The sequence below is a fragment of the Hippoglossus stenolepis genome, chromosome 14 (genome assembly GCF_022539355.2).
Source record: "Hippoglossus stenolepis isolate QCI-W04-F060 chromosome 14, HSTE1.2, whole genome shotgun sequence".
Classification (NCBI taxonomy): domain Eukaryota; kingdom Metazoa; phylum Chordata; class Actinopteri; order Pleuronectiformes; family Pleuronectidae; genus Hippoglossus; species Hippoglossus stenolepis.
The window spans coordinates 14,488,886-14,512,057 of record NC_061496.1 but is presented as its reverse complement, the minus strand read 5'-3'; the positions used below and the strand labels follow the sequence as shown (position 1 = coordinate 14,512,057).

Genomic DNA, 23,172 nt, shown 5'->3' with positions numbered 1-23,172 from the left:
GGTTCCAAGGTCTGAGTGTTGTTGTTTTTCCAGTAAAGAGCATCAAACTGAATCATGTAAACTGTGATCCACTGTTGCTTACACACACACACACACACACACACACACACACACACACACACACACACACACATGCACACACAACAAGTGCATAAATGTTGAGTAGTGTTCCCACAAGTCTAAATTACCCTCTCACCCACTTGGCTTACTTTATTTTCTGGCTCTTTTTTAATTTCTTCCTCTTAAATTATTTAATTTAAACTTAAGTTTTCATTAAATACAGATGAATATGTTTAAAGTAACATTGAAATGAACCTGTAAAGCCACACCAGTCACACTGTTTCTCCTCCCAAGTGTTTCCAAGCTAATCTGAAATGGAGTGTTAAAATCTATTAGCACTCAAGGATGAATGAGATCTTTTCAGCATTTGCTCTTTTCAGTTGCTCCTGTTCCAACCTCTGAAAAAATTCCACTTGGTATATACTGTAATCAGCCAAAGGTTAATTTATCTGGGCATGACCTATTACTAAACAACACCATAGAGCCCGAGTTTAGACTGCCAGTCCAAACAGTCTTGTGGCTTGCTGCTCTGTTGAGGACTCACAGGTTTAAGCAGCCGTGCAGTGCCCGGCAACAGGAGGAGGCTGCAATTCGACCCAAGACAGAAAACAGTGGTTATTTTGTTTTGGAGGCCAGCAGGGTGGTTGGTCGGGTCAGCCAGCTTCACCGCAGCTTGGGCCTGCTGCCATAGGAAAGGAGAGAGGTTTTTTTTCTTTTAATCTCAGTCCCCAGTAGAAAAGTTTGGGCCGTCTAATGGTTCTCTGAAGCCCAGGTGGCAGATTCCTGCCATTCTGTGGAGCCTGTATGTAAGAGGGCAAGACATTCAGACAGACAGTGTCTCCTTAGCACCATTTAAATAGTGAGTTGTTGTTTAACTTTGGTGGTGACTTAAAACAATAAAACATATAAACAGTTCTTCAGGGACAGCTTATGGGTAGCAGTAAGAGTTCTGTAGGTTTTTGAAAGGTTGTATTCATATCTGTTTCTGTGCACACAACCGCTAACTGTTTAAGCATTGAGAACATGGCAATATTATCTTCTTCTTCTTCTTCTTCTTCTTCTTCTTCTTCTTCTTCTTCTTCTTCCTCTTCTTCTTATAATTATTATTAGTTTGTTAGTTTGATTGCTATCATTGGAGAATAATGACGCCACTGTCTACAATTCTTAATGGGGAAGTAGAATGTATTCTGATCTCTCTGACATCGTCTTGGCCTCCAATCATCTCGGAGCAGCACAATATAGCCATTCATCGTCTGGGCCTCTCACAGCAGGGTTATGCTGCCTCAGTCAATCTGAGGGTTTGCATTTGGTCAACCTGCCCCTCGGTTCAAAGCGCTCAGAACACTCTGTAAAGCCACAGAACTGTCAGTGATTTTAAAATCCAATTTTCAAACTGTCTTAAAATTGATATGGTAGCATTTGTTACATCAGGTACCATTATTCACATATTAAATATCAACTTTTCACAGTTTAGCTTTGTCAGTCAGTACCACTGTTATGGAATATCTATCTTATCAGATATATACAGATCCCCCATAACCTGAAAAAGTATCAAATCAACCCAAAGAACAAAAGCATACACATTTAGAAGAAAATCTGTTTTGGTTCAAATTTCAAACCACTGTGAGAAATAACATGTCATAACTTTTTCATTGCATTTGTAGTTCGGCGCTGGATGGAAAGATGTCCGCTTCAGCGGTGACTCCCAAGCATGCTTCTCCTTCTGGCTCTCCAGACCCTGGTTCTCCTCCAGGAGCAGACTCTTTCAGTGAGCCTGTACAAGGTGGCTCAGATTACATCGGCACTGGCAACTCAGCTGGCAGTGGTAGAGTAGAGAACAGGACCACAGGTAAAAACCTCATATTGATATAATAACAGATAATATGTCGGTAGAAAGGATGTCCCTTAAAATAACAAAGAAAAAGTTGGTTGTTTCTTTTGATGCTCATCAGGCTTATTTGTGTATCATGCTGCTCTCATTGGGCTACTCTCCACCAACAAATGGCTTCATTACTTTCTCTCACCTTGTCCGCCTTTGTCTTTCTCCCAGGTGAACTACAGTATTCACCTGCTGTTCTGCAGCAGCGAATGGCAGCAGAGCTCCACTACTTGGAGTCTGTTGAAGAGTCGGTCCGGCAGCTGGGCGACATGGAGAGGCTGATCGGTGTTTCCATGGCTCAACAGGACAGTGCCAATTTGGCACAAATGCTAAAGGTAAACAGGAGTGTAGATGCTGATGGTAGTAATAATAAATAGTGGTAGTAGTACTTGTAGTTGTTTTAGTAGTATCTGGCGTATTTCCGTATCAGAAGTTGTATTATTGTAAGTTAAATTTAAATTGTACTCAGATTCCTTAATTAACCTTTCTTCTGGATGATAACATACCTTTTAGATGTAACTGGTATAAGTTACAAAATTAGCTGCTCGCAGTTGATAATATTTCTGTATTTACCATATTCACACACAAAATATTAACGATGTAGACTGTATTAATCATGTAAAACAGTTAGGACTGTATTTTGTCACTGGCACCACTTTAGTCTTGGATTCTTCAGTATTTGCCTGTGGTGTAATGAGCCTCATCAATGGAAATGCACTTAAGCAATTTCCTCTGGTTTTTGCTTTTTAGAAACCTGATTTTAATTATTGTGTCCGCAATACATGATAAACTGATTTACTGCCTCACTGTGACGATTCTGTATTGATGTTCTTAATGAGCTGCAATATGAACTTTGACCCCGCAGGCCAAGCAGCAGCGCCATGAGCGTGACCTCTACGAACTGAAGATCAAGACTGAAAGAGAAGCCCTGGGGACACAGCTACAGATGGAGGAAAATCGGCAGAGAGTGGCCAGGGTATAAACATGCAGACCTCTCTCTCTTACACACACATATCCATATAGTTAAATGCATGCATATTTGTTGAAGACCAATTCTGTGTTGTTTCCCTCACGTTTCCAAGTCCATGTTAGAACTACTTTTATTTTATTTTTGGTTTCGTCCAGGCTCATACAGAACTGCAGGAGAGTTTGGCAGCGAACCAAAAAGAGACTTTGGAAGGCCTCCAGGAGGCAACTACTAAGATGATGAGTCAACAGGCTGAGGCAGCACGGTACACAGCCGATGCTGCCCGACACATCAAGGAGGTTAGCAATCAATGCCTTCCCCTCTGCCTGGAAAACAGCCCATGTCTTCATTTTATAACAAAAGCTGATAGATTTTTGAGTTACAGCAAGGAAATAACAATAAATATGAATATTTGTTCTCTATATATTCCCGTCTGTCAGATGACAGAATTGGCACGGTCGCAGATAGCGGGGGCCTTGGTTGTCGCTCCTGTTGCTGCAGATTCCTCCATGTTGGACCAGCGGGAAGAGCAGGAGAGCTCCTATACGAAGCAGCAACAAGATCAAGCTGACTCTGATAGGTAAAGTAAACTGTACTGTTTGTCTAGTATGAGATTACTAGTTATAGATTATACCCTGGCACTTACATAAGTGTTGGAAATGTTTAAAACTACAATTTGTTTTAAATGTGTCCTCTCTGTTCTGTCTTACAGCTTCCAGAGTGAGGTGTCGAGCAGAAGGGCCAAGCCAGATGAATCTCTGTCTTCACTGAACAGCCAGTCTGACTCGCTTTCTTTCAGAAGACCCAACCTGAGGTACCATTCAGGCCTCTCTTGTAGCATTAGTTTCATTAGTTTTGCATTTGGATTTGAGGAAGCAAATCCAAAAGAGACACTTAATCTTTCGTTTTCCTCTTTCCTCAGTGGAGACAATTCTAGCAGCCTCAATACCCCATCGTACGTCTCCTCAGACCACAGAGAACAACCAAAGAAAGAAGCAGGAGAGGGCAAATGGAGGAATGGGGGAGCCGAGGGGAGGACAGAGAGGGAAGCAGGCAGCAGCTCCATAGAGGAGGAAGTTCCTACGGCAGCAAATGACTCCCTCTGCAGTGACAGCATCGCCTCTATAGTGGATGAGAAAGGTGCTGGATGATGAGCATGAAACAGAGTTTAAAAAGCTGGCGTGCCTTTCTTCATGTCTTCACACTCAATATTGTGTAGTTGAAATTTGAATGCGTTCACTTAACCTTTGCTATTTCTGATCCCCAAGGAGACAGTACGTCTGTGGCAACTGAGTACTCCCTCAAGTTTGATGAATCCATGACAGAGGATGAGATAGAAGAGCGATCATTCCGTTCTTTGCTGCCGTCTGAGGCGCATCGCCGAGGAACCATAGAGAAAAAGTCACGACACCATGAGGAATCGGAGGATGATGGTGCCAATCACAACACAACTTTGGTTTCAGGGGCACACAACATCTTCAAGGTGAGAGGGCAGCGCAGTCACACAAACATGTGACCACTTATGGTGTGCTTTATCCCTCCTGCCAGTTATACTTCTCACTCGCTTTTAACTTGTCTCCCTCCTACCTATCACTTGCAGTGGATCTTAACCGTTTCCTCTTTTTTCCTTTAGTCTCAAGATGCAAACATGGCCTTCTCTGGTGGTCAGGACAGCTTTTCTCAGTTCACCATGGACATGGTGCGTCAGTACATGAAGGACGAGGAAGTAAGGCTGCAGCACCAGAGCTCTCTGTTGCATCTTCGCCAGAAGGCTCTTAAAGAGAAGACCAGAACTGAGCTGGCCTGGCTAGAGCACCAGAAGAATAGGCTGAGGGACAAGGGAGAGGACGACAAAATGCCACCGCTCAGGAAGAAGCAGAGGGGCCTTCTGATGAAACTACAACAGGAGCAGGTATTTGGGGGTAGATGCAAAATGGCAAAGTCTTTCTCCATAGTTGCACACAGTCATTGATTCAGTCCCTCCTGACTCTGCTCGCTCTCTTTCTCTCTCTTTTAATCTCTCACTCGCACTAACACACGGACACACACACACGCACGCACAAACACAGTGACACATCCATAAAGACTAGTAAAACAGCATAATTTGGTTTTAGCAAACACATATTATAGTCCCAAACACTCATTTGTAACGCGTTCCACTTGTGATCTCTCTTAGGATGGATTTTAATGTCAGGTCTGACTAACCAGCCTTCTCTCCCACTTTATTCATGTTCCTATAGGCTGAGATCAAGAGACTTCAGGAGGCCAACAAAGCAGCGAGGAAGGAAAGGCAGCTGTTGCTGAAGCAGCAGGAGGAGATTGAGCGGATGAGAAACTCGACACTCAGACTGAAGGAGCGTCTCAAGTGTGCTGGGGGTGAAGCGCCACCTGTAAGTAGTGCAGTCACTAACCACCTCCACAAACTATATAAAGGAGGTTCAGTTCAATATTGTTTGTTATACAAAAATCTAACTTATTTATTATGTCTTTTTATGATTTGCCTGTGTTTGTCTGTTTGTCCATCCTCCAGGAGACTCCTGTGTCAGAAGCACCACTGTCGGAGACGGCCTCCCCCAACATGAGACATGCTGATGATAACCGCAGCCCCTCTCCCTCGCTTTCCATCTCTGGAAGTGAGACGAGCAGCATCATGCAGAAGCTTAAGAAGATGCGCACTCACACGGATGAGAAGTAAACACTTTAATTTAATTTCTTCCTGCTGCCATTTATTCCCCCTTTTTTTTTTGCTTCTTTCATTCTTCTTATTTTCTCAAAAGATCAGAAGGATTACCCTGCTCAAGTTTTCTAGTTTTCTTTTTAGTCTTTATTTCATTTTTGTCCTCTGATCTCAACCAGGGGCCAAACATACTTGAACATAGAGCCTGGGCTGACATAGTGCACACTTGGCCTATAGCATTTGCATATACAAGATATAAATTGAATTTTTAAATGAGTTGAATTGCCTTGCATTAGGTGCTGCACTGTGCTGTTTAATATTCATTTTTACCATGATTAATTAAAAAATTACATTTACAAAAATGCACTTACTAACTTAATGGAAACTAACAGTCATACCAGTCCATGCCATCTTTGCTTGCTGTCTAAAGTGCTGTGAATGTGTGGATGTGAAGATAAGCATGCTCCATGTTCTCCTCCCTCTAGACTAGACAAGCATCCAGTCTGCCGCAGTACTCCCCTCTAACCTTTTAAACCTAAAAGCACACGACAGGACAATCTGTACTAATGTACTAATATCTGATGCACTCTTAAACAAATGTTGGAAAGCAATAACATCTGACAACGTTAAGCCTTAGATAAATCTAACACTATCAATCTTACCAATCAAACCTTCAATAATAGAATCCTGATTCTTTCCCAGATAAGACCACCACAAGTTGTGCACTCCATTGCCTTTATTACATCAATTTCCTCTTGTGTTGGCCAGTCACTAACTGTACTTGGAGTTCCTGTTGGTACCAGCTTCGGTCAGGTGATTTTTAGAGCCTCTTGTGACCGGATAGCTCCAGTTAATTATTCTGGGGTTTAGGATTTATAAACACTGGCCAGTCATCAATCAATAGTATCACTTCTTTTAAGGTCTGGATTTATTTAGATTAATACTGGATACAATTGGCAAAACAATTTAGATTTGTCTGTTATTTCTTTTATAAATTAGGATGAATCACCAGTTATCTTTAAATTAAGCAACTAAGAGGATCTCAGAAAACAAAAAACGTTGTATTATTATGTATTTATCAGCCTTCTTGCTTGCTTAATTGCCACGATCCTTTAAAAAAAACATCTGTTCCTTTCCATTTGTCACTCTCTACCACCACTGTCTGTATGTTTGATGAGCCTTACTAAATCATTCTATATATTCAACCTGACATAACACACTAACAAAGTTGTACTCACTTTATCTAAAGCTGTAACTGTATGCTCACACTTTAGTCTGTTTTTAGAATTACTGGTGAAGCAATTATTTAAGCCCTTTATAAGCAGGTGCGGCACTGGTCTCCTCACACCCCCATTCTTATACTGAATTTCACCCTATGTCCTAATACCAGTTTAAATGTTTATGCTTTCCAAAATACACCTCCTTTTAAAATCACTATTTTCTACCAGAAGCCTGACAGACTGACACCATGGGTTCAATAAAACCACATTTGCTCATATTGCTCTTTTTTCTCCCTTTCTCTCTACCTGTCTTATCCCTCTCTATCTCGTGTTTTCAATTGTCCCCCTCTTATATTACGTGTGTGTGTCTGTGTGTCTGTGTTTTCATGTCCACACCCACTTTTGTGCGACTCTCTTGACTTTGTCTGTTGCGTGCTTGTTGTGTTGTAGACACTGCTCTCCTGTCCACTACTTCCTCTCTGTGTTCACTGCCCACCACTGGGCCTCCCTCAGTGTCTGTCTTCCCAAACTCCAACCTAAATTCCAGCTCTTTATCTACAACCAGTTGGTCAGGTACTGTACAGTGATCTCTACCTCTCCCCCAGCACCTCCACCTATATAGCTCTGCCCCCGCCTCACCTCCCACCCCATATGGAACATGCTTGTGTTCACCCACTGGCACGGGGACCCTGTGTGGGTGGGATGGTGAATGACGAGTGATTTGACGGGTTGTGGTTTGGTTTTCTTAAGAACTTCCAGGATGGAATTTGTGGGGCGAGGAATTTGAGTGAAAGCTTGCGCTAAGTGCCCAAGGAAAGCTGCTTTGTTGAAATAATCTAACCTTCTGACAACTTCACTTTGAATTTAAGATATTCTTTTAATGCTTGTTTTCAACCATAAGAGGTTGAGATAATTGGAGATGAGAAAGAAGGTCAAAGGTTATGTTTATTAAAAAAAAGGAGCCTTCCTTGTTCGATAGGAATCTCAGACTCGAAGCTGGGATTTCACTAATGTCTGTGGTGTTTGATTTGCAACTCTTCCCCTCTTTATTTCTTGCCTCTTGGAATGAATGAATGAAAAATAAGCTGCTGTGCATCTCCCTTCTCTGCCTCCGACCAGTTATTGATACAAAATGTTTTCAGATTGAACCACACAATGACTTTAAAGTAACAGACTTTTTTTCTTAGCGCAGACCAGAGATAGAGTGGTCTATCTCTTTAATGAGCCTAGTAAATCTTAACTATCCCTCTTTATTAGGTAGCTGTTGCAGAGGATGGGATAATAAGTACAGATGGCCATTGGCTTTAATACAGTTTGGGAAAGCACTAAAAGAACCCCACCCCACCACGGTCTGTTTCTTCAGTATCTGACTTGTCATCAGTTTACATTAAGTCAGGGGAAAGGCTCTGAATTAGATTAGGGCTAAATAATACTGCACTGTAATGGCACCCATAGCTGTGGGAGACCCCATTACATGACAGCTATACCTGACTGCACTTTGTTTTGATAGGCATCCGCAGAGATATGTACGCATAAGTGAGCCAGTGTGAGTTGAATGTTACAAATTATTTTGCAGAACAGAACCATTGTTTATTCATTATCCTTATTGGCAAGAGGAGTGCGCTAAATGGAGGAGGTCATACTGAAGAGATGTAACCGTCTGTGCTTAAGTTTTTCTCCTCTATCTATTCTAAGAGTGTGTGTGGTGTGTGTGGTGTGTGTGTGTGCATATGTGTATATGTGTGTGTGAGTGAGAGCGAGAGAGAAAGAAGAGTGTGAGAGAGAGACTACACCCAATCAATGTCCTTCTGGGTTCCAAACTGATGCATGAATCTGACATTTTTGCTGTTGTTTTTCTTTTCTTCTTTTGACCTGAGTGACATGTCATCTCTTTTTGATGGGTGCTTGTACACGTCAATATTTGGATGAATATTCTCAGCATGTATCAGGTGTGTGTGTGTGTGTGCTTGCGTCTCTGAGTGTTGGACAGATGTTTGAGGTGGTTTTGCTGTGAAAACTGGATGTCCAGGTGATTTGGGTCTGTTTGCTTCTGTTTGCTTCGGCCATGTAAAACATCTCTTATGCTAAATGTCTACTTCTCTTCTCTCCCCTCATCGCTGCCACCTCATCCTCTTTCTCACTCACCATCTTCCTCGATCTCCCATTCTTTTCTCTCTCCTTTCTTTTTCCCCCTTCAACTTTACCACAGGTTCCTTACCAAGCGAGAGCAGCAGCTGATGCACAGGCGCCGACATGCCGAGGAGCTGCTGCAGTGGAAACAGCGGCTGGACCAGGAAGAGGCAGAGGTCCGTCGGATGGAGAGAGAAGCCCTGGCTGTCTGGGACAAGACGAGATCTCAACACAAGGATCGTGAGGTGCCAGAGAGTCAGAAAGAGGAGATCTCTGACATGAGTCCCGGTAAACATCAAAGCTCAGAACCCAGGACTGACAGCGAGAGAGGTGAAGCAACAGGGGTCTTTAATTTTCTAGCTGTTGATGATTTAAAAGAAATAAGAAGAAATTGCATTTGCAAATTCAATGGACAACACATCCTATGGTTTGGAAAATATTAACAAATAAAATGACTTCATGTGTTTTAATGTTTAGATTATGTGAGTGAGGGCGACTGTTCCTCAGCAGCACCGGAGTCAAGTATACACACGGAGGGATTGGGGTCCCAGCAACCAGGAAGCCCCTCCTCGGCAAAACCTGTGTCAGTCCGTGAAACACCTTTGGCCTCCGTCCACAGCAGCCCTGCAAACTACACCCACGACTTCTCTTCAGCTTCTCCATCACCTGGCAGACAAGTACGCACTAATGCAGTCATGTTTCTCTGTTTAGTCCCACGTCCTTGATGGTAGTGTTTAATTTTGAACGTATATATTGCTTCAATTTCAAAGACTGACCTTATTTGTTGAAGAAAGTAAAGTTTATCATTGTGAACAGGTTTCAGGCAACTTTAATTGTTACGATTAGTGTGCGAGTTCAAAATTTCACTAAAAGATGAAATACAACCATCGCATTATGGGTAATGGGTAACTTTTAGATTACTGGGCATTTAAATTATTCATCCAAGCATCTCTTTCCGTCCATCTCACTTTGTTTTCATATCCTGAAGTAATATTCCCTTCATTTCCCCTCCTCCTGTTTAGTCCGTCCAGTCGTCTATATTCAAAGGAAGCCACAGCCCTGCCGCCTCTCCATCCGACGGCAGCAGCAAGACCAAGATGCAGCTTCACTCCTCCTCTCGGACCATCATCCAGGCCCGCACTCAGCCCACTGACTCCCCCATGGCCGCACAGACTGGTGAGTAACCCAATGACTCAATACACACTTACTGAACACACATTTTGGAGGTATGGTTCCTGATTGTTCTCAGAGAAGACCAGAGAAAGTGGACATAATGCAGCTATATTGCTGGCACCGTGTAGCCAGGCATAATGTGATGCTGCCAGGAATACATTATGCAAGCACTTCCCTGATACCGGACCTGCTTAGCTGTGTGATAGAAAGAGGGAACACTTTGCATTGCACTTAGTTATCGCACAACCAACGACAGTTTTGCAGGCCTGGTGTTGAAGCTGAAATGTGTTTCATTCATTTTCAGGCTGCTGTTAAAACCTTTCATCTTTGTAATACTGTTTGTTCATTGTGAACAAGCCAAAGCAACATACACAATAACAAATTTTACCTTTCTTAATGAAGGAAATGTACAGTAATCCTCAAAGAACTGGGTAGGGACTGAGTTCGATTGGGCACAAAGTTGGATTACCCGTTGCTAATCAGAGGTCTGGCAATTGTTTCACATTCTAACTGTGATTTTTCATCTGACTTTGCCTTCAGAGCCCATTTCAGACCAGAGTGACATAGAGACTCGTATCAAGGCCCTGAAGGAAGAACTCAGAAAACGAAAGTTTATGGCCTGCCAGCTGAAAAAAGAGCAGAAGAAGAGAAACAAGGAGCGACTGAAGGCAAAGGAGGCCAGCCTGCTGAAGCAGCTGGAGGTAAATGTGTTGTTGTTTTTAGATGTTTAAACTAAATTGTCTGCTTGCGTGTGTGTGTGTGTATTTGTCCATCTATAAGTAAATTCATGATACCTTTTTAATTTTATTGTTTCAGACCTATAATGACTTCATTGAGAAAACTAAGGCAGAACTGGACCAGGAACCAGACTCAACAGCTGATACAAAGTCCCAGATTCAAGATTCCATATCAGTCGCAAAACAGTCAAGTATCAATCCACCTTCTCACAGGTACCAAAATCGGCTTCAATCACAATACTCTGTTGTTTGTGTAGCTTTTACAGAAATAGGATTTTTTTGTTTACGTTTAGTTCCCTCTTTCAATCCCTCTTTCTTAGGTCTGAAAAGAGCCAAGATTCTGAAAGGACAAAAATGGATGCTTCATTTGACCGTCGTGAGTGATTCATACTCATTATAACTAATATGTAAATTATGTACAGCATTTATTGAAAAGTTGATTTTGATATTAAAAGACACTGTATTAATGTTACTTTGGCTAATATTTTTAGATGCCCCTCTTGAAGTTGATCATAGTACATCCACCTCGGTGCCTGAAGTATTATCTGATGAAGACCCACCAACTGTCACTCCAACTCCAGTATACGGCAGCCCAGAGTGTCCGAGGAGCCGTCAGTCCTCTCTGGATCTTTTAAGACCCACCTCCAAAGAAACCAAGACACAGATAATTGGGTCTGGTGATGAGAACATTGTGTCTGATCTAAGATCTGAAATTCAGGAAGAGCTGGAGGTGGAAGTAAACTCCAGTTCAGAGGATCAACATTCTGAACTTCTCCATGAACTAGAAAAAGAAGACAGACCCGACTCCCGGGAGAAGCAGTCTACATGTAAACATGAGTCCTCTTCAATGAGTGAAAAACATCGATCATCTCCATCTGAAGCAGAGGATGTTGTAAAACCTACAGCTAAGTCACTTTCAGCTGCAATGGATTTCAAAAGCAAGGAGGCACCCAAGAAGGATGCTGAAGCCTCTTCTTCCTTGCCAGATGACTATCATGATGACTTTGAGTCATCACTCGATTCCTCACCCAGGGAAAAACATCCTATCTCCAAGTCAGAGTCTCAAATCTCAGTTTCCCCGACGGAAATCAAGGTTTCGAGAAAGGACTCCCTCGGCAGAACCACACCCAATGACAGCCAAGATGAAGAGGTAGAGGAGGAAATAGAGGATGAGCTGAGTCACCATTCTGGCATGAGTGAACCCAGCGAGCACTCTGGGAGACTGCTGGAGCTCTATAAGCAGACAGAAGATTTCAAACATGACAAAAACAGCATCAACTCCAGCCACTCGGCACCCCTCTCTCCTCTGCTGACCCCTCTCTCTCCTGGTAAGGATGAGATGCCAAGTTTTAAAGTGGGAGATCGGGTTCTTGTGGGTAGCGTTCAGCCCGGCACTCTGATGTTCAAAGGCCCAACCAGCTTTGCCAATGGCTTCTGGGCCGGTGTGGAGCTGGATAAGTCTGAAGGGAGCAACAACGGCACTTATGATGGAGTGGTGTACTTTGAGTGTAATGAGTGCCACGGTATCTTTGCTCCTCCAGACAAAATCACACACCTCCCAGATAAGTTTGGGCTCTACACAGACACCACAGAGGACGAGGACTCGTTCTTTGATGATCTGTTAGACAAAGGTGGGGATAAATGTGAAAGAGATGAGGACGGAAATGATAAAAATCGAGGAAAACTAAAGAGTAAAAATGAGCAAACATCTCATAAGGACTTTGAGCCTGGAGATAAAAAGATCACAGATGATTCTCTTTACAAGAACCAGACCTCACTGAAGCCCCCATCCCACCTCAATTCACAGCATCACAAAGACTCCAATCATCAACTTTCTAATGGCAACAGTCAGGACATAATTTTGGAGTTTGACGATGCACCGACCACTCTCCTCATCTCTGACATGGCCAAGATTGACCTGGAGAAGAAGCAGATTCCAAAGGAGATCACAACCCTTGTCGAGAACGAAGATGTGGACTCACAACACCAGTTTACTCCTGCTGATCTTTCCACCGACATCGGGGAAGTCGAGGGAAAAGAGATGGAAACATACAAACTGGACAAATTCACAGACACGCTCTTCAACAACTTTCTGAGCGACACTGTGAAGCAGTTTACTGAACTTAAAAGGGCTAAAGAGCAGAAGATCAAAGATGCCAACCAGATGAATGGAGAGCTGTTGGCTGAAAATGTTGAAGAGGAGTGGATCCCTACAGTGGAACAAAAAGATGGTCTACCTTTCTTCCCAACCATAGAAAAAGAGGAGCTGTCTTCACCGGAGCTGTGCAACCGACCGGTGAGTGACTATTTCTGACTCTTTAATAATGCGTTTGTAGCCTATGTGGTCAATGAAAAATAGATTTAGTTAAGCAGGTTCCTTGCTGTGACACTTAAAAAAAAAAAGATCCATGAGTGCATTTTGTGGCTTTTATTCACACTTGTACTAAAAGCAAAATATGAGCATAAACAGAAAATATCAGAGCCCTACTTTAAACTGAACAGGTAAAAAAGAAAAAAGGGAGATCCACCCCTTACCCCGAATTTATAATAAAACATCAAATATCTGCAGTCTAAACAAACAATTACAGGCTGAATTTGAACTTTGACTTCTTCAGTGTTTTGTTTCGTTGTGTTTCGTCATTTCAATCTAAAATGTTAAAGCGAGATAGTGCTGGTCTTTAATGTGATTGAACTGTGGTGTTTTGATAATCAAGTTACTAGCAAACAGTGGTTATTGATTTGACCTGGAGGACCCTCATGTTTTTGGGATGTGTGCAGCCAAAGTCCAACTGTGTCTGTTAACAGTCTTTAGCTCTTTGCTGAAAAGCTTTTGTGTCTGAAACATCAGTAACAAGTAAAACTCTTAAAGACTAGATCCAAAGTCTGAAACCATGATTTATATGTAATGCTGCAGTTAAATATTCAAATTAATTGAAATTTTTATTTTCTAAACTGGTTGACCATCAAATTGTGTTTTTCTTTTTTCTTCGCAGGAGAGTCCAGTGTTGGGGGCCAGCGGTCAAGAGGAGCTTGCCAAGCGACTAGCAGAGCTGGAACTGAGCCGTGAACTGCTGGATGATCTCGGTGACGATCAGGACTGGTTTGATGAGGACTATGGCCTCAGCTCCCGCAGGGAACAGCAGAGGCTTAAACAGAGGCAAATAGAGGAAGCGGAAGAGCTCAGGCTAGGAGGCCTGGGGAGGTCTGGCTCATCCACTCCTATGGGGGGGCTTGTCTCCTCACCGGGTGGAGAAGGGCAGGTCAAGTCTCCACCTAGACCCGAGCTTCCTCTGCCTCTACCTCCCAAACTACCTGAGCAGCCGGCCATGGTGGTGCCCCACTCGGCTGCAGAGGTGGAGAAAATGGTCCACGCTGCCACTCAGGAGATCTGGGAGAGCTGTGGCCTGGGGAGGGGGGGAGGAGTGACCCTTTCACAGCTGCCAAAGCCCAAACCTTCACATGAGTATCTGGGTACAGAGGCGACCTTCCAGGATCAGGAAGCCCTTTCCATCCGCAGCTACAAAAAGGTGAAAAAAACTGTGACAAAAACGACTATACACACATCCCAGGTGGATTTTTATTGTAAAACTGAAATCCGAACAATAGAACAGGCAGACACCCTTGGCATCCCCCTACCAATCATGCTTGTGAAAATCAGACAAATGCTTCAGTAACACTGAGCCAAAGGCAGCTGGACTCGCACTTTATCTAAATGGGTCTACTGAGGTTAAATGCCAGACAAGTTCCCATTATTCAGCGGATTCCTCTCGCATGAGCATCCAAATGTTTCCAAAACGACACAACAATTTGAGTTGCCTTTGGTTACAACTGTGAGACGTCCCTGTGTTCATCGCACTGGAAAACATCCGACTCAGACGTTGCCTCAGTCCGTCTGATACTTTTTCATTGAATTCAAATAGCCGTGCTGTTGAGCAGTAATCATTGCTGAGTCATCCTCGTCGCAATTTATTTTATATTTTTTGCTTTGGCTCTAGTATCTCATCCCTCTCTGTTGTTCTGCAGGGTGTGTATGACCTGACATGGGAGATCCTGCAGGAGATCCATGCGGAAGATCCCAACGCTGATCAGCCTCAGTGGGTCAAAGCACGACGGGTGAAGGCCTCTTACCACAGAGTTAAGTCACCAGGAGACATCACCAAAGTCCAGGTACAGTGCTTCACTCTTTACTTGAGTTACTGGCAGTGTATTTAACTGTGTACAATTTGGGTTTTAATTATTGGGGTTTATATTTGCAGGTCTTTACAGTCACCCAGATTCAAATGCAGTCTGATGTCTCTTACACATGTGATGACTGACGTTGTTTTCTCACTTTGTTGAACAGGAATTCCTCGCCGCAGAGGTACTGAAACTGTACGGTCTGGCCAAGGATCAGAGCCAGAAGACTGACTGGCAGAAGATGCTTAAATTTGGCAAAAAGAAACGGGACAGAGTCGATCACATACTGGTAGGTCCCAATATTCCATGTTTCAGTTATTCCCTCAACCAAGGAGGTTGTTTTCACCCTGTTGGTCCGTAAGCAAGATTACACAAAAACAATTGAACGGATTTACTTGAACTTTGGTGGAAGGATGGAGTATGGTTCAGGAAAGAGCTCGTTGAATTTTGGAGTGGATCAGGGGCAGATTCAGGAATTTTCCTTCGCTTTCTTGAACATTATGAGATAGTGTGTTTTTCAATATTTCCACCATTCTCTCAGAGAATAATTGATGGATCTTGATGAGAGAAATCATGTATTGATATTTAATATATATATATTTAGTATGGGAAATTTAGTGTTATCTGTTGGAACCTTGGCAGAGATATGTGCTCTTCCTAGTGACATTCTAGTTTGTACGATATTTTAAAGAGCAGCATTTTCATAGAATGTCCAACATCACAGAGACAGAGCATTAGATATGGATGTGACAGGAGTTGATAACATAAAAGAAACTGTTATTGTCTTATTGAATTTTGCATAAAACTGAAAATTGACATTGACAACTTTCAGTCGAGACATTTTTCCCACTTTACTTACAGTGATATGAACAACTGATGTTAGTAAGTTGTATGAGAGGTGACCCCTGTTTTTCTCTCAGGTCCAGGAACTCCACGAGGAGGAGGCCCAGTGGGTCAACTACGACGAGGACGAGCTGTTTGTCAAGATTCAGCTGGCAGACAGCATCTTTGATGCGTTGCTTAAAGACACCGCCAACACGCTGACACAAATTTGTGACACGAGGGCCAAACGAGAGGACCCCTCTTGACGGCTTTCCTGCTTAGATTTCGAACTACAAACCTCTAGCTCAACCGCAGTTTATCCTCAGCCCAGTGAGCTCCAGCCAACCTGTCGCTGCTCGGTCTTCCACCAGCTGATGTGCCAACAGCAACCCTCAGATGCCTTCAATCCCAGCATTACCTCTCAGCTCAACTACTCCTACTTATTTCATTGATGTTCATTTGCTGAATTTGCTTCAGCTAACTGTCGTGGTTGTACAATTTGTTGTCGCACACAAAATGCCTCCTGAGCGATCCTGAAACTTTTAACACCGTCTAGTCTCAGTTCTCCTGTTCTCATTTCTCACCTCCTGGACTGGTCATTTTGTAAATGCCAGTGGGAGAGTGAGCAGATTTTTTATAGAGTACAATGGACTGTGCCATTTGTTTGCATTTAAAGTCCATTAATGCTGCTAAGATGATTGTTCCACAGGGGACTAAAATATAAAACCTGCCTAGAACAAAAGTAGGTTGTCTTTTTTTGAATCTTAAATATATATATTCCGATTCAAAAATGTAATAGAATCGCAGAAAAATTATACAGTGTGGTCTGTCAGTGATTTGACTGTGACACATGATTGTTTTGACTTTGTAAACCAGCACATTAAATTAAACAGTGACTATGAGTTGAGCTGTCAACTTTAAGCTTTAATCTGGAGGAATTTACTCCCGTATTGGGTGAAGAGTGATGGGATTGCAGCCTTTTATACATAGCCCCCCATTTTAGGCGACGGTTAGCTTGCCTTAAAACAAAAATCTTTACAGGGACTTTTGGAACATAACTGACTGATTTAGACTGTAATGAATATTGAACTGTAATGCCTGTGTGGACCTACAAAGCTGCTAGTTTGTTTAAACTGTATGTTGAGCTTCATCCTCCTGCTGCGTTGCCTAATTTAGAGGGCGATGTATAGAAAGAAAGTCGAGCCCTTCACCCAATAGGGAGATGTACTCTGTTAAAGCTGAGAGTCAGCACTTTAACTTCATAATTATTGTCGACTGTGTGTTGTAAAACAATGAAAGTGTCACTTACATTACAAAAATACTTTCAGACAGCACTGGGATGGAACATCACTGAGTTCAAATATTATATGAAATTTGTTTGCCTCTTTAGTTATATTATTTATTGTGTGACAAATGTTACTCAGAGGAAACGCTCACAGAGAAAAGAACGTTGAAAATTGTAAATGATCTCGTCAACATATAGATACACAGATAATTTTAACATTGTGTAAAGACAATTTAATTAAACTGTAAAAGCACAAATGCAAATGTGAATGTGAACGTGGCAATAACATTATGTCAAAGGTTTAAAAAGCGCTATTGATACCAGAAAAAGAACATGGGGAAAATTGTTTTAATATTTAAAAGTTGTACTGTTGAGAACTAATTGAGATTGTTTGTATGATTTTTGTGGTGTCCACAACTGTCCATTTGGTCAACACAATCACTGTGTCCCACTTTTGTGTTACGTTTTCAACTTACACTATGTACCAGTGATAACAGATTGAAAACAAGTATAACTTATTGAATGATGTGTTTGTACAAACACACCACAGACTCAAAACACACTTTGGTCTGTAAGTGGGACACAACAGACTGGCAATTGGCTTGACCTGATAGAATCAAAGCATAGGACGGTACTGAAATGCTGGATTTGAGCCTTACTTCTTCAGTCCTTTTTCTGTCTGGGACCTCAGATGACAACTGTGGCTGTGGCTCATTCCACCACCACTTATCCTGGAACAAGTTTCTGTAGCGGAACATTTTTTTTACTCAACCCCAAAAACCACTTCGTAGCGCAGCAGCGTGGCTCAACGCTCTGATTGCAAGTTGGGATCAGTCATCACCTAGTTGCCCAGACAGCGGAGGTGGTCTTTCTCAAAGTTCAGTTTAAGTGCCTCGTTAAGTTGGTTAATGTCCCAGCATCCTTTGGACCTGTTTTCTTTGAATATCTCCTTCAACTGCTGTAGACTACTTTTTTTTTTTATAAATGATCCTCAAACGACTGCTCTTCCAACCGATTCTTCCATTTCTGCCTTATGTCTCTGCATCAAAGCGTAGTGTAGTAGAGGTTGTTTTTATACCTTCTCATTTCCCTGTGCCTGAGGAGATGTCTGTAAGGCAAAAACAAATAACAGACTCAATCTAAAGGTCACCTGCTTCTTCCTGTCACTCTCCACCTGTGCATATAGACACAGTTGAGTCATCGTATTGATAAACGGTATCAGGACCTAGTTTGTGGACAGTCCACAGACATGGAACAGCTCCAGGCCCTGGGCTGCTCAGAGTGAGTCACTGAGCTAATGAGACTGAGCACGTAGGACTTTATCTCAGGGCTTTTTCTGGCCCTCGCTGTCAGCGCTGCTTTGTTCCAACAAACTGTACAAACTCACTGGCGTGTGTGATGGAGCGTCATCATCCTCACCGACTGTTTGGAGCTAAAGTGACCTTAAACTGAGAACTCAATGTTTTTTTTTTTTCTATTCTACTGTCAGTGTTTTAACAGTTGCTAATGTGTATGTTCAAACTGTAAATAATCTAATGTAGAAAAAGACCAAAAAACATTTGGATACTGATTGGTCCACGATATGACTTGTACATTTGGTCTGTAGGCAGATGTAAATGTGATGCTGACTCCATTAGTACCTTTTTAGAAACATTTTCTACAAACCCCTCTAGGATTGTCCTCTTGAATTGATTGTATGTGCGAGGAAGTGAAGTTCTCCTCTGTAACTATGCAGTACTTGGTCTTATGCATTGTTTTATATGTATGTATGTATCCACAACTCCTGCTGTTAGTCTCTAGGTTCAAATGCATTCTCAAGAAGCTTTAAGCAGTTTGCTTTGGGACAGAGTTTTAGATAAAGTGTGTGGTCTGATCCTGTTAACCGAATTAAACTAGGCGGCAAATATTTGATTATCAAATGAACGCAGTCCGGCGAGACTTCCCTTCTTCGTCTTATGAAATGTTTATGAATATTTATAATAATGTGCTGCGAGTGTGCGCTAAGTGCACTTGAAGACTTGTACAATTCTTTTATGGTTGTAAATATACTGTCTTTCCAATCTGACCCGCTGTTACTGTAACCTGAACGATTGTTGTAAAATAAACACTGTTTACTTTGCAAATATGTACATAGTATATATTTGTTAACAGAAACAAACTTTGAATTTGTAAATAAAGCTTTGGCTGTTTCTAAAGGAATCTGCTGTCTCCGCCTCTCCTCACACTGATGTTTATATAATCAGATGTTGATGTTTCCACAAACATGCAGCAGCAGGGTGATGTGTGTTTGAGTTGTGGGTGTAAGACTGACACATTGTCCCACGTCACATCACAGCACAATACCAAAAGATAAAGAAAACAGTGTACAAACTCAAAATGCCTGATGGGAGAACAGAGCTGTAGCCACTGCACCACTGAGGAGCCGAGGACACATCCTCTGATATATCACATGGCTTCCAGAGGAATTACAATCTAAACATGGGGATATTAAGGCTCAAGGATCAAAATATCTAGGATTTGGGCTATTTTAGTCAAAGATGATTAAATAACAATCCACCTCAATGTAGAGAGGGGTTGCAATTTGCAGAACATAGAACTGAAATTTTATAAATAAAATGTCATACCTTGGGATTTTGTAAATACTTTTTATATTCTTTTGGTGGCCAGTCTAAAAGTGACTTAATTTCACTTAATTTAATTAACTTAATTCATTTAACTTCAATTATTTAACTTAATTCAATGCAAAAAGGATAAATTATTTTATTTATTTTGTGTGTGTGTGTGTATAGAAAGAAAATTTAGCAAAACTTTTTGTAGTTTTTGTAACTTCTTTGGAACGGAAACACAAACATATCCCATTTCCAGGTCAACTCCCTGAGCTGTCCATTTTAGTTTCTATTTTCATTATGTAGAATTTTAAGGAAGTTATTTACCATCAGTTACTTTCTGTCTGAAAGTCGTAGAGGGATAAAAATAGATATACTTTCGGTTCTTCTCAGAAAGTGATTCACTTGAAACCACCGTCCTCACTTCATCGGGTCTTTATCAAAAGGGTTCGTGTGCATGGAGCTGGTGACTGAACCTGGCTGTGGGTGTTTCTTTTAGTCTGGAGGAACTCTGGTCATCAGTAGTGGGAGGAACCAGGCAGCAGCAGGAGCAGGAGGAGGAGGAGGAGGGAGAAGTTGTGTGAAGTTTAGTGACATTGAAGCGGAAACTTGCTGAGTTCAGACCCGCGGGTTTAACACCAGCTCCTCCACCACCTCCACCTCCAGCGGCGGCAGCAGCAGCTCGGACTGGGGGGAAGATGGCGCGGAGCTGCGGCCGTGCCACGTCTCGGTTTCCTCTGCATCCCAGAGAAGCGGCCACACTCGCCGCCTGGCTCTGCGTGTGTCTCCTCTCGCCCTGGGCTGCGGAGGCCGGACTGTACACCTCCTCCGACCAGATCATCCTGTTGACTCCGGAGAACGTGGAGTCGGTGCTGGTGAACTCCACCGCGGCCACGGTGGTGGAGTTCTACGCGTCGTGGTGCGGCCACTGCAGGCTCTTCACTCCGGTCTACAAACGTCTGGCCATTGACATTAAAGGTTGGTGTGTGGGCCTCCTGCTGCAAGTAGCCAATCATAACTAGTATTCATATATTCTCTGTATTGGTTGTAAGATTTGTACCATATGCACTCATATCAGTTTACAAGCCATTAAAAAGTCTCACACACATCTCTAGTTGTCATGTAGGGCTGAGGGGTAAACTTAATAATCTAAGATTTGTTAAATGTTTTGGGTTTAAAACCACAACCTTCACTACAAGAGTGAATATCAGTAATTAAATACTAAAAGAAACAATAATCTGACATTTATCGACTGATTTGATCTTGATATAATTTTGCCCATTATTTTATAAATTTATCGTCCAGCCCCACTGTAATGTTACTGTCAGTGGAGGGCAAAGTATCAACTTACTATATCTCAATGAAGTATTATTGTCAAAATGTACTCATAGTGCAGTAAAAAGTCCCCCGCCAGTGTTTACTACTATAAATGGTGTTTTTTTGGATTAATATTACTGCTGCATTCATTTTGTAGAGTTTGTTGCATTCTAGTTCTGTTGATATTCCAGGTTGAGCTCATTTGAACCACTTTATATACTGCGGGCTAGTTTAATGCATCATATTATGAATGATCATCGAATGCTTGCAGAGTGGCTATGCTGCGGAGAACCACCTTTCTCTAAAAAGTCAACTTTTCTAGAGCCAATCGAAGAGGCTTTTGAAAGAGTTGATTCACATTGAGAAGGGTGGAGAACACCTAAACACTAAAAGTAACATTAACCATCATCAAATTTGGTGATACAGGATTTTCAAATCTCCATCTACGTGTCATCGCTGATAAGCATCATGGAAACTATCAAGATGCAGATTTTACGAGAGCAATGGAGAATATTTTTTGTATAAAGCAGGATTTGCAATATTGTACTCTTTGATAAAGTAGAGTTGAAGTATAAAATTGCTTCAGATGCACCTACTCAAGTAAAGTACAAGTACATCAAATTTGTATTTAAGTTAAAATTACTTCTTGAGTTATTGTATTTAATTATTGTCCACTACTGGGTACTGTTAAGTTACACCCCCCTGATGTTTTCAACACGTGCATGTAAACAGTGAGCGAGCTGTTGATTGTGTCTGTTAATCAGAGCATGTGATCTAATGAGTGTGTTTTTATTCTGCTCGACACTGTGGCTCAAAAAACTCACCATCACGTCATCTGAGTTCGGTTTCTGGAGCTCGTGCACCGAGAGAAACATCACATCGCAGTGAGAATCAATATAATTAGGATGACAGTCAGGGGCAAAGAGTCTGGTGATGGCAGAGGGCCTAACACAGTCATGGGGTATTTCAGTCTCACACACAGTCAACAATGGTAACTTGGCAGGCGATGGAAATGCCTTGCCTTGGAGCTGGGAGAGAGATCCTGCTGACATTTTATGGGAGAAATGAGGTGTAGGTGCTCAAGTCAACCATGAACCTGTGTGAGTGTATCGGCAACAATTATCTTCCTGATGGGGCCGTCAACAAATCTGAAAACACAACAACAAACACAACAACAAAACACAACAACATGAACTTCTAATGAAAATACCTGCTATAGACAAGGCTCATTGCTGATTGGATGGACCCACTGTTCGTCTTTTAACAGGATGATGATGCTGGAAAAATGTTTTTTTGTGATTTTGGTGATGTGTTTTCCTATTTGCACTTCAGGGCCACCATACCTCAACAATCAAAACACAGTTCATTCAATGTTCAGCATGCGTGTCTTTAGCAAGGCATCTAATGTCAGATGGTAGTGATGATGATACTATTCACAGCTGGTTTTCCACGTCAGTCTTGAATGAGTCTTTGCAAGAGTGAGTTTTGAGGCTGGGCACATGACTTCAAATCAATACCACGATTATTTCAAACTTTCACCTCGATTACGACTAATTAACATGCGCCCCCCCCCCACGCCCCCACGCATGAGGCGCATTACTCAGCGCCAGTCAAAAATTGATTCTGCTCCTCTGCCCTTTCCTAATCACTCACACGTACATGCAAAATAAACGTAGCGCAAACCCGACAGTTCGTGAATACACGCACTGGGGAAAGTATTTATCCAACATGAGCAAGATTCAGTTGGTTAGAGGTTACAAATGTCGGTTTTGATACATTTTCAGTTAATTGCCCAGTCCTACCTCAGTGATGTCTCCTCAGAAGAGAAGCATCCTCAGGACGTACATACAGGTTATAGATCTTGAGCAGAGGGAGGTTGTTGTGTGGAGCTTTGATCGCTTTGTTGCTTGCAGATCTGTGATTTTGTGTTGCAGGTTGTCGGGAACATCAGCTGATCAACAGTTAACAGCTTAACAAACATGTTCTTTTCCTTTTGTTTGCTTAACGTCCTGAAACCTTTCACCAAATGAGTGAACATTTGACTCACTTTGCAAACTCGCCAATATGTTGACGTATCAAGCCTCTGTACTGGCAGAGTAGGAAAGGGTGTTTGTATAAAATGC

General features: G+C 42.2%; 2 protein-coding genes across 4 annotated transcripts in view; both read left to right on the top strand.

The window, feature by feature from the left end:
- The window catches only part of cep350 (centrosomal protein 350), a 32,037-nt gene extending 12,712 nt beyond the window's left edge, over nucleotides 1–19,325 (top strand). For 2 of the 3 annotated variants that reach the window (XM_035175894.2, XM_035175897.2), the window contains exons 16-38: nucleotides 1,725–1,909; nucleotides 2,111–2,274; nucleotides 2,805–2,915; nucleotides 3,065–3,205; nucleotides 3,347–3,486; nucleotides 3,619–3,720; nucleotides 3,829–4,046; nucleotides 4,175–4,389; nucleotides 4,540–4,818; nucleotides 5,147–5,296; nucleotides 5,437–5,597; nucleotides 7,254–7,376; nucleotides 9,013–9,263; nucleotides 9,411–9,610; nucleotides 9,956–10,109; nucleotides 10,647–10,807; nucleotides 10,923–11,056; nucleotides 11,164–11,219; nucleotides 11,335–13,139; nucleotides 13,837–14,370; nucleotides 14,867–15,010; nucleotides 15,186–15,308; nucleotides 15,940–19,325. In XM_035175894.2, the coding sequence (XP_035031785.2) occupies nucleotides 1,725–1,909; nucleotides 2,111–2,274; nucleotides 2,805–2,915; nucleotides 3,065–3,205; nucleotides 3,347–3,486; nucleotides 3,619–3,720; nucleotides 3,829–4,046; nucleotides 4,175–4,389; nucleotides 4,540–4,818; nucleotides 5,147–5,296; nucleotides 5,437–5,597; nucleotides 7,254–7,376; nucleotides 9,013–9,263; nucleotides 9,411–9,610; nucleotides 9,956–10,109; nucleotides 10,647–10,807; nucleotides 10,923–11,056; nucleotides 11,164–11,219; nucleotides 11,335–13,139; nucleotides 13,837–14,370; nucleotides 14,867–15,010; nucleotides 15,186–15,308; nucleotides 15,940–16,107 (5,719 nt within the window). In that variant the 3' untranslated portion in view covers nucleotides 16,108–19,325. The remainder of the gene's footprint in view (nucleotides 1–1,724; nucleotides 1,910–2,110; nucleotides 2,275–2,804; nucleotides 2,916–3,064; nucleotides 3,206–3,346; nucleotides 3,487–3,618; nucleotides 3,721–3,828; nucleotides 4,047–4,174; nucleotides 4,390–4,539; nucleotides 4,819–5,146; nucleotides 5,297–5,436; nucleotides 5,598–7,253; nucleotides 7,377–9,012; nucleotides 9,264–9,410; nucleotides 9,611–9,955; nucleotides 10,110–10,646; nucleotides 10,808–10,922; nucleotides 11,057–11,163; nucleotides 11,220–11,334; nucleotides 13,140–13,836; nucleotides 14,371–14,866; nucleotides 15,011–15,185; nucleotides 15,309–15,939) is intronic. The other variant, XM_035175899.2, reaches the window with a different exon arrangement.
- Nucleotides 19,326–20,191: 866 nt separating this feature from the next.
- Nucleotides 20,192–23,172, top strand: part of qsox1 (quiescin Q6 sulfhydryl oxidase 1) — a 31,590-nt gene continuing 28,609 nt past the window's right edge. The window contains exon 1 of the mRNA XM_035176965.2: nucleotides 20,192–20,710. Coding sequence (XP_035032856.2) covers nucleotides 20,431–20,710 — 280 coding nt within the window. The 5' untranslated portion in view covers nucleotides 20,192–20,430. The remainder of the gene's footprint in view (nucleotides 20,711–23,172) is intronic.